We start from the raw sequence: 11,202 nt of genomic DNA, 5'->3' as shown, positions 1-11,202 counted from the left end.
TTAGGAGTTTAATCAATCACTTTAGAGGGGAACTAAATTTATAATTGAAAAAAACGTGGAATTTCAGGAGTTTATTAAATAGATTATTAATTAATATGTTTATTTATTTTAACATTTTTTTTAATATGGAGATTGTGGTATTTGTTGTTTACGCTGTTAATGGGAGCCCAAACTCCATAAATATACATCTGTCCATCCTAAAATGTCATAACGGTTCACAATACTTGCTGTCTTATTTATTATATTGGAATGAAACTTCATAGCAAACAATACCTGCTTACTAGTCTGAGTCTTATTATGAAGGCAATGAGCGGAAGTCGCCTCGCTCACCGCGGTGAACTTCACACCGGCGCTCTCTCCGTACAGGTCCGCCGGTCCGCCCTCCTCCCCGCCTCCCTCCTCCCGGCTCCCACATAAAGACAGCCTTGTTAGGCGACTCAAGACACCGTTACAGCGGCAGGAAACACTACTGCCTTTCATTTGTAAAGCCAACAAGAAGTCCAAATGTGAAGTCGACATCTAAATCTGAAGTGACCTGAGGGGCTCTCTGTGAATCGGGGTCTCAATCAGGCAGCAGGCAAATGACAACAGCGTCCTCAGAGTGCAGATTCACTTACCTCAGTACTGAGAGACAGGGGTGCTGGAAGTGTACTCACATTTTTCACTGCCACATTACATTGCAGAAGTACTGTGTGAAGAAGTCAGTCCATGCATTCCAAATTAGTAATACAGTTTAAAAAGTAGCTTCTCGTAATGGCTGGATCATCTCAGACTAATACCCCACTCTCTCTTAACATATCAGTATTTATGTGTTTATTTTAAAAATATTTAGTAATACATTAATTATAAGTAATAATAGGCAAGAAAAGTAAATGTAATAAGATAGAAAGTGTAGTAAGTTACAAAGTCAAGTCAAGTCACTGTTATTCATGTAACACATTTAAAACAACATTCATTGATCAAAAGTGCTTTCCAACAGAAAAATAAGGTTCGTGTTGCAAATTTTAGAAGTTTAAAAATGTTAAGGTTCAGCCCATACTGTTTCAGTTTATGCGCAATTTCCAGAGTAAGCTAAATATTACAGTTATGATTCTACAATAACATGTAAAATACAAATTAGCTTGATTAAATAAAATATTGAGGTAACTAATTATGTAAATTTGCCTAAAAATGCAAATATTATGGTTAAGATCCCATAGGATTATATTTAACATAAATTAATCTGACTAACCGAAATGTTAAGGTTAAGAACTTACAGTGTTATACATCTTACAAGACTACACAAAAAGTTAAGACTTTACAACATCATACATGTGAAAACCCAACAAATCCAAAGATTCCCGATTAGCAGCATATTGGTGACAGTAAAGAGCAAAAACTCTCTTTTAACAGAAAGTAAACCTCCAACAGAACCAGGGTCAAGGAGGGCAGCTGTCTGCCTCGACCTGTTAGGGTGAGGGTGAAGGGGAGAGAGACAATGATACAGAGACAAGACAGACAGACAACAAACAAGAGAACATGGACACTGGTTTGTGGAATGCAGAGAGGTGCAGAAACACCACAGGAGGGAGAAGACACAAAGTTAATAATGTGTAATGTTGCAAGTAAATGCATGAAGGGAGTGACAAGAATCACAGAAAACTATAAGTATGAACATGTGAAGACAACTGCATGAACAGGACAGACAAGGTAAAGCATATTGGCTAGGTTAAAAAAGAGGCAGAGCTATAAAAGCAAAAGACTTGAGGAGAAAAATGAATGAAATCAGACAACCGATCAATAAAAAACAGCAGGTTGATAAAGAAACTGAGAGTGAGCATGACTGGGGCAGCTACAGGAAAAGCTAAAAGCAAGAGAATAAAGATGAGACTTTAAATGTGATTTGAAATTGCTAACAGTGGGATAGGATTTAATGTGGATCAGGAGACTGTTTCAGAGCCTGGGTGTAATAACCAGAAAAGAGGAATCAATGTGATGATGACCTAAGAGGCCTGGGGCAGAAAGTAAAGTTAACAAATCAGTAATGTATTATGGAACTTATCCATTAAGGGTTTTATAAACAAAGAGTGAGATCTGAAACTCAGCTCTTTTTATTATATGTAGCAAATTACATATAGTCAAAACACTTTGAATTTAACTTCACATGTAGTACACTATCCTTTTGAATGTATTTATAATTCCAAAGCTTTTTTCAAAAGTTGGCCTGTAATGTTACTAAATGGATTCCCATTACATAGATAGATCGATAGATCGATAGATAGACAGACAGACAGACAGACAGACAGACAGACAGACAGACAGACAGACAGACAGACAGACAGACAGACAGACAGACAGATTGACTCATGGAAAAAAATATTAGACCCCCTTGTTTTCTACAATTTCTTGTTCATTTTAATGCATGGTACAACTACAGGTCCATTTGATAACAACAAAAATAGCTGATAAGAGTTTAATGTAAGAGCTGATAGCTAGCCATTTTCCATGGTTTTCTTGATAATAACCAAAAATCACTTAAGTTCTTACATCAATAGCTATGGCATTGTACTGCCAAAAACAGCTTTTAGGCCTTCCATGTTTTCTTTTCTGTCTGTATTAGGCACATGAGCCACACTGCAGTTAGTACTTGATTGCATAACCATTGTTTTTGATGACTGCAGCCATGTATCTTGACATGCTCTCCACCAGCTTCTGACATTGTTCTGCTATCACAGCAGCCCATTCCTGTTGCAGAAATTCAAACAAATTTGCTCTGTTTTTGGGCTTGTGGTTCTCCATTTTGGGTTTGATGATTTTCCACAGGTTTTCAATTGGATTTAGATCTGGTGATTATTTCCAATGTTCTGGTTCTCCATCCAGGCTTTAACTGACTTTGCCATGTGGCAAAGGGCATTGTCTTGTTGGAAAATCCAGTCATTCGAGAAAGAGTTTTCCAGCTGATGGAAAAAGACTGTTTTCAAGAGTAGCCTTGTACATGACCTGGTTTATTCGCTCTTCACACAATTGCATTTGCCCTGTTCCACCCAGACTGAAACAACCCCAGATCGTCACTGATCCACCCCCTTGTTTTACTGTAGGGGCAAAACAGTCTGGCTTGTAGGCTTCTCCAGGCTTCCTCCTAACCAGTAAGTTGGTTGGAGAGGGCATTGACTGAAAATTGGGACTCATAACTGAAGAGAACCTTAGCCCAGTCATCAACAGTCCAATCCTTGTGATCCCCAGCAAAGAGTAACTGGGCTTTCCTCTGCCCTTCATTGATGAAAGGCTTCTTCCATGTCCTGTGTGACTTCAGACCAACTTCAAGAAATCGGTTTCCAACTGTCCTTGCCGAACAAGTCACATTTCTCCAACGTGGCCATTCATTTTTAAGGTCCCTGGAGGTCTGACGATGATTCCTGACACAAGAACAGATGAGATCACAGTCATCTCGTGGGGTAGAAAAGCATTTCCTGCCCTGACACGCTAGCAATTTGGTAGTACCACGTTTGGCTTGTTTTTCTTAGTGTAATGAATGGCCGTTTTGGAGATCTTCAGTTTTTTCGCTGCCTGTCTCTCACTCTTGCCAATTTCCAGCAGTGGAAAGATGGCTGCCTTTGTGGCTTCACATAATTCTTTTGTTTTAGGAATTATGTGAGAGCTGACAACTTGAGTTGTGCTACGGCTTGAATGTCAGCAGGAAACCACTCTAGGCCTTTGCATGTGCAGTGCTGCTTATGACATGAAATGACCTCCCATTTACTCTGGGAATACAATTAAGCTTAAGCATGTCAAATAAGACATAAAGTATTATGGAATCAGCTGCATTTTTTGTCGTGTTCATTGTATTCTTCAGGTAATATACCTTTAGTGGTACCATGCATTAAAATGAACAAGAAATTGAAGAAATCTAGGGTGGTCTAATATTTTTTCCCATGACTGTGTGTGTATATGTGTGTGTGTGTGTGTGTGTGTGTGTGTGTGTGTGTGTGTGTGTGTGTGTGTGTGTGTGTGTGTGTGTGTGTGTGTGTGTGTGTGTGTGTATCCAGTCTTCTCATGGCCTGTCCCTCGTGGGACTATAGTATATAAATAATACAACTACAGTAAACAGCTTCCTATGTGCTGGCCATCGACTTAATGATTCTGGTCTCCCTCTCACTGCAAAGTCCAGAATCCATAAATACTGAAACATCTCCCTCTTAAATATTTAACTGCTGGACACAGCATGTTTCCCGCCTCACTGGAAAGTCCATGGACCATGATAACTTTTTCCCTCCTTCAGTAGATACATGTGGAAACACCCCACAGAGTCTTCACAGACACGATTCTGCACAGTGAAGCGAGATAACAGTAAGAAAAACTGATTTTTTTTAGAGGAGGAACACTTTAAATCAGAAACCATATCATCTTGGCCATCTAAGTTAAATTGTGGTTTACAGTATATTCCTCTAAATTAGTCATAATGACTGGATGAACATTCATGCTGCTCATCTCCAGTGTAGCATGTACAAATGAGTGGTAAAATGCTTTTAATTCAACACCCATGTTCTTATATATGACACCACAGCGACCTCACATGGTCCACTGTGAAATTACAACTTCCACAAATTTGCCCCTGTGGAATAATGATGCAAACTGGATCAATAAAGTTCTGTCTCTCCTGGATGTCAGACACAGATTCACTTTGATGTGCAGCAGATGTCTGTGGGTTTGTCACATCATTTTATAACGAGCTGATTTGACTCTTGCGCTTCGTTCCACCTTTGAGGAGTTGCATCATTTGACTCAGTGAGAGATCTAAGAAGACTCGTCTCTCTGCACCATCCTCCCTTTGAGACAAACCTGGGATAAAGGCCGGCATAAATACACCTGACCTGACTAAAGGAGAAACACCTAGACTGCAAATTTATCCCTGAATGATGAAGCACCAGAGGCATCACTGGGGGTGAAACTGTGCTCTTTGATGACTTAATGTTATAAGGTAAACTGACTTGGAGATACGGGCCAGTGCAGACTCATCATACTGATGTCTGTTGGATGTTTTATGCACAAAGTGTTAACAGCAGTGTCAGCATACACAAAGGAAACAGGCAATTAGGGCAGTGGAAGAGAATGTGCTAGCATGCTGGAAACAGATCCCGTGGGCTTTCTGCCGTTTAACGAGGCAAAAGGGAATCAGTTTGTTTGTTCATGAAACATGAGCTCCTTGACATACGATATAAAACACAAGATCCAACAGTATATGTATATATATATATATATATTTTTTTTTTATTATTTATAATAAATCTTACCTGCTGATAAAAAAAAAAACAAATATAAAAATATACAGGCATCTCAAAATGGAACTACAAGTAGTTTTTTTTTTTTTTTTTTTTTTTAGAAATATACAAAGGCAAGCTCCCTGGAAAGGAAACATCTAATTAATAAGAGCAGTTTAGCTGAACTAGTTACATCAGTGTACTTTAAAATAAACAGAGTGCAGCAGCTGGTTTGTTTTGGTCACACTAAACACATATTTTCCCTAAAGGACATGCCTGAGGCTTAGATTAAGTGCATAGGATGTTTGGTGCAGCTCTGCAACTTTAATATCTATGTAGCAAATCCCTCATCAGACCATAACGTGTGAGCAACTGAACCAAAATTAAATTTTTCTTTATCAGATGGTTTCATTTGAAGGATTTTAGAGTGCTTCGCAAGTAAAAAATGTCGTCGTTTCAAGAAATAAAGCAAACGAAGTAATATGTTTAGAATAAATAAATACATGTAAGTTTGTGTAGCTGAATTATAATTTGTTGAAGCCTTCTGTGACCTTTTGGCCCACTGAACTGCAGCGACTGTAAAGAGATTTTACTTGTTTTGTTCAGCTCTATAATGCTCAGCTGGGTGTCTAACCCTTGAAGTTCTGAAAGATCTCTGCAGCGTCCAGCCAGGTCCTGAAGCAGGCCAGGCCTCGGTCTCTGATCTGTTTCCTGCCCTTGTCCGTGATCACGTCGCCGTTCTCTTTCACGATCACCAGTTTGGGAACCGCTGTGATCTTGTAGCGCTGCTTCAACTCACTGAGAGAGAAAAGAGAGACAAAGACACACATTTAGAAGAAAAATGCACTTGTAAGAATGGGTGCTGTTCTTCTTCTGCTCTGTAAACACTCTACTCTGACAGCAGAGGAATACGTATAAATCTGAGTACTTCTACGATTGCACATTTCACAGGGAATTCTGTACTTATTAATCAACTACATTTATCTGACAGCTGTGCCAACGAGATAAAATACACTTTCCAATACTACATACAAAATTTGTCATCATAACATTTTATTGTCCTTTTATCAATTACACTGCCTTGCAGTATACAATATATAAGAAAAAATAAATTGGTCTTACCTTGAGCAGCTGCACCACTAAAATACTGCTTGCTTATGGACACACAATAATACAGCAGCAATAAATATTAAAGATTTTGTTTAAGCTGCCAGTTTTTTTGATCATCAGTTAATGTTTTCAAACACTGTGTAAGCACAAATGTCAAACATTCCCTGATTTCTGCTGCTTTTGTTCGTCGTATCTGACAATGAGATGAGTATCTTTAGCTTTTGGATGGTTGGTCTGAGAAAAGGGATATTGGAAGAAGTCACTTACCTCTTTGTTTCATATTTAGTTTTTTTGTTTTTTTTATATTTCCTTAAGAAATGAGTCACTTACGGCTGAACAATTTATTAATTTCAAATCAGTTTAAACCAATGCAATGGTTGATATTTAGAATAAGTCATACAGCAGGTCTGACACAAGATTTAAACTGTCATGTCAATGCTGCCCTCTTTGTGTGACAGTTTCATTGTATATGCTTCATCACGTCTTAAAAATATCACATAATGAATATTAAACTGAAGAGTGACTTACAAAGTATATTGCAAATCAAATATGAGCAACAGAAAAATCACAAATAATATTTTCTCTAAATGGTCCAGTCCTATGATCTGTGTGGAATGTAAAATATTTTTAGTTGCAGCCCTAAATAAGATTATAAACATAAACATTACCTTCAAAATAAGTTCTCATGACACTGAAGCACATCTGTACTTCTACCCAAGTAACAGCTTGAATGTATGGCTTTAAGTGTGGTGTTGCTACTTTTACTCAGGTATGTAAAAATATCATCCAACACTGATGCTTGAAGACAGGACTTTGTAGCCTGGATATACAGACTTACAGGTGAATTTATGTGATAAAGACTCAGCACTACACACTTCAGAATTTTAAATACAAAGCAAATGCAGGGGAGTAAATCATGAAGTTAACTTTGAACAGAGAAGTGTGTCAGCTCTAATTTAACCCTAATCCCAGACAGGGTGACCCTCATAAGCATTTTACATAAGCTGGGGCAGAGCCTAACAGGCTGAACGGACTGTAGTGTTTAATCCTAACAAGATGGAAGATAAATAAAGCACCAGCAAGTGCAGCTAATGGTGCTTTTGTCAAACTGCTGTGAGTTTAAAGTGTGAACTTTTTAACACTTACTGTTTGTAATCATCCGTAAAGGGCAGGGCGAGCCAGTCTCCGTGCATGTCGTGATAATATTCAACCATGTCATCCGTGGTCTTGTCTGAGGAGACAAAAACTATCTCAAACTGAGCAGGTGGTTCACTCTCCTCCACCAGCTCCGTGTAGAAATCACACAGGATGGGCGTGAAGTCGCGACACGGAGGACACCAGCCCGCCGAGAAGTAGATCCCCACCACTTTATTCCTCAGAGCCTCCTCCGGGTCCACCAAGTCCCCGTCTTTATTGAGCAGAGTCCGTCCGGAGAACACCTCCACCATGTCGGCTACGCTCACACACGCTTCACAGCAAATAGTTCCGGAGGTCCGAGTGTCCGTTTAGCTCATATCTGGGGCGAAGTTTGAGCACCTTTACACTCTGGGTAGGCTTCCTGAGGTGTTTACCTTTCCGCTAAAGCTACTTACAGCCAATCCCGGTAGTCAGCTGCGGACCAACGAGGAGGCAGAACACAGTTGTAGTTCATTAGCCATGTGGCGCCACACCGAGGACACAGCTACAGCAGCGCGACGTCCTCAAGCGCTTTACGGCACCTAAGAGTGACGCATGCGCAGACTTATGTCGCTGAACCTCTGGCGTTTTCTGCACCGGTTACGTTTTTCCTCATTGTGGGCTCATTTGTCACTGCAGTGTGAAGTCCGGCACCTCTATGGAAACAGCACAACCGTGGCTAGAAGTAGAGAGAACTCAGAAATGTTTTCAGTGCAGTAGGACAAAGTTTTCATTCCATACATAATTTAAAAAGAAACATCTATACATATGATTGGCTTTCTTGAACATTGTATTTGTTTGTCATTATTTAAAAATAACTAGATAAATCAACACATTCAGCATTTTTCCAAGTGTCCATCATCCCAAAGTGGAAAAAATGATTGCTTTACTGTTTCTCCAAAAATTAGAACATCACAAAAAAGTTTCATATTTTTCATCAGACATTAAAGAAAGTGAAAATTTTACATATTCTAGATTCAATACATGTAAAGTGAAATTATTCAAGCCTTCTTTTGTTGTTGTTCTCATGGGTTCTGTTGTGTGTTTGAAGGCAGTGTGAACCCAGCTCTGCCACAAACAGTATAAACCATTATATAGAGAAGTAAACTGCTGAAAAACATTTGAGATAAAGTTTCTACTCTCTGTCTCACAGCTGCTGGATCACAAATGACTCCTAACAGACAGAGCTCATTTACAGTGCCTTTCTTTAAATAACAAAAATACACACTAGATAATAAAATGAGAAATACAGATAATATAGCTACAGAAACACAAATAGAATCTATAAAGTAAAAGTAACAAATATCCAAATGACAGACATAGCATGCATGACTATATGTCACCTTTTGAAAATGTTGCTGTGCAAAAGTGCAGAGGACCACTGGAAATCAGCTTCAGGGCAGCAAAAATCAGATTCTTTTAACCTGCTGACAGGTTCTAGTTCACTTTGGTTACTCTCTACTGCACCTGCTTCATCCTGGATTCTAAATAATTCTACTTGTGATCTACATTAATATGTTTGTATGATGTTTTGTATACTACACAAACTGTACATATGCAGCTAGCCACCGCAGAGAGACATTGTGGACAGTTTTCAAATTGGGTCCATTATTCACGCCCACATCAGCACCCTCAGCATGGTCAGGGTAATCTGTAACCTTTGACCTCTCCAGAGTAGGACCTGAGCAAGAAAAACAAGAAAACCATGCTGACCGTGCTGCCTTATGACCCTACACACACATTACGCTCTTTTTCTATTTCCCCTCAAGTCACAAAAAAGCTCAGTATGACTTTTTTCATATCTAAAATCTCATCTAGTCTTATTTTAATGTGTGTAAATTAATATTTGGGCTCTGATGTTTATGAGTAGAGTGGGAATTCTTTAGCGGTAGTTAAAAAACATTAATTATTTTGCAGAATTCCCTTAAACTCCTTAACACCTGAAAGCATTTCTGAGAGACAAATGGAAGCATCTTTGTGATATTGCTCTTTGTGTATTATTTTAAATCAAATTCCTAAATGAAAAATCTTTTAATTTGCTTTTTGCAAATTCCAGTAACTTTGCATCAACACAAAGTACTTGTGTTCATTAAAAGTGAACAGTTTTTGTTGATTTAACTGAATCATGTAAGTTGCTGATAAAGACAAACCACCATGTAACCTGCACACTCACACCATTAAACATCATATTTTGTTAAAAACAAATGAACACAACAGTTTGCAATGTGAATGAGTCCATTCATTGTGTTTTAGAAACACTGAATCCTTGTTGGTGGATGTCACCAGAAGACTTGAGTGTGTCTCAGCTCAACAGAGAAAGTGTCTCCTTGTTGTCACACATGTTCACATCTGTCTGTCAGTGTGGTGATTACTCCATCATGGTTCTGTCAAACAGCTGAGAAGAGAGCAGAGGCAGATGCTTTTTCACTCAGAGCTCCTCTGGCATCAACTCTGCTTTAAACATTTACAGTGAGCTATGATGTTTGGACGTTTCCTGTTCGGCTTGAGCCTTTGGTTTGGATTAGCAGTAAATGTCGGGGGAAGGACAGGTGATTTGTCAAACACTGTTAAATCACCATCGCAAAGCAGAACAAGCGCTGCATATGCAACTCAAGTGACTGTGATCTCCAGGAATATTCAACTCTCATGTTAACCAATCAGAGCAAAATACGGAGTACTGTCTGACTTTCCCACATGGAGGAGACAGCATGACTCTATGAAAAAGCCAACTAGACAAAAAGTCCAAAAACAGGCAAATAAGGCACACAGTCTGGAGGAAGGCCTGCAGGCTGGGCTGCTCAGATGGTCAGCATCACAGTCACAACCCATCGGATGACCAGACAGCAGGCTGGAGGTGAAGGTGAAACCCCTCTGGACGCTGATGATGGAAGAGACAGCAAACACAAGCCAAATGATTGACTATTTTAGCCCAGCCATTTAGTTTTTCCAGAGCTAATGAATGCATAATAATGCATTTTATTAGTCTTTCTGTGTCGCTGTTTACTGGATTCAGTTCATGTCAAGCCGACTGTCATCAGGACACTGTTCTGTATAAATTCATTAAACTAGTAATATTGTTTATATTCTCACAATGCCATCACGTATTGTGATTTTACATTTTAAATCACTTTAAATCACTGTGCCTTGAAATGTGTAAATATTGTGTATTGAATTTTAATTACATTTAGTATTTCTATACATTTTAAAATTAGATGTGTTTTTTTTATAGTATTGTACAGGAAGTTTTTCAGAGTATATACTAACCTTTAATGTTAGTGTTACTAAGCTGCATGTCCTGTCTTTTTGTTATTTATGTTGTTGCATGGAAGCTGCCAAACACTTGAATTTCCCTTGGGATTAATAAAATATCTATCTATCTATCTATCTATCTATCTATCTATCTATCTATCTATCTATCTATCTATCTATCTATCTATCTGTCTGTCTGTCTGTCTGTCTGTCTGTCTGTCTGTCTGTCTGTCTGTCTATCTGTCTATCTGTCTGTCTGTCTGTCTGTCTGTCTGTCTGTCTGTCTATCTATCTATCTATCTATCTATCTATCTATCTATCTATCTATCTATCTATCTGTCTGTCTGTCTGTCTGTCTGTCTGTCTGTCTATCTGTCTGTCTGTCTGTCTGTCTGTCTGTCTGTCTGTCTATCTATCTATCTATCTATCT

At 38.7% G+C, this 11,202-nt stretch overlaps 1 protein-coding gene across 1 annotated transcript; it reads right to left on the bottom strand.

Moving 5' to 3' along the window:
* Positions 1 to 798: 798 nt before the first annotated feature.
* On the bottom strand, positions 799 to 8,037 carry nxnl2 (nucleoredoxin like 2). Its single transcript, XM_023264633.3, has 3 exons — positions 7,494 to 8,037; positions 5,872 to 6,035; positions 799 to 3,395 (listed from the first exon to the last, which is right to left on the bottom strand). Exons 1-3 carry the CDS (start codon positions 7,793 to 7,795, stop codon positions 3,337 to 3,339), a joined length of 525 nt encoding a protein of 174 aa, XP_023120401.2. The 5' UTR covers positions 7,796 to 8,037; the 3' UTR covers positions 799 to 3,336.
* Positions 8,038 to 11,202: the final 3,165 nt, after the last annotated feature.

This window comes from Amphiprion ocellaris, chromosome 17 (genome assembly GCF_022539595.1).
Source record: "Amphiprion ocellaris isolate individual 3 ecotype Okinawa chromosome 17, ASM2253959v1, whole genome shotgun sequence".
In the NCBI taxonomy this organism is placed as follows: domain Eukaryota; kingdom Metazoa; phylum Chordata; class Actinopteri; family Pomacentridae; genus Amphiprion; species Amphiprion ocellaris.
The sequence above is the reverse complement of the archived record's forward strand: the minus strand, read 5'-3'. Positions and strand labels throughout refer to the sequence as shown.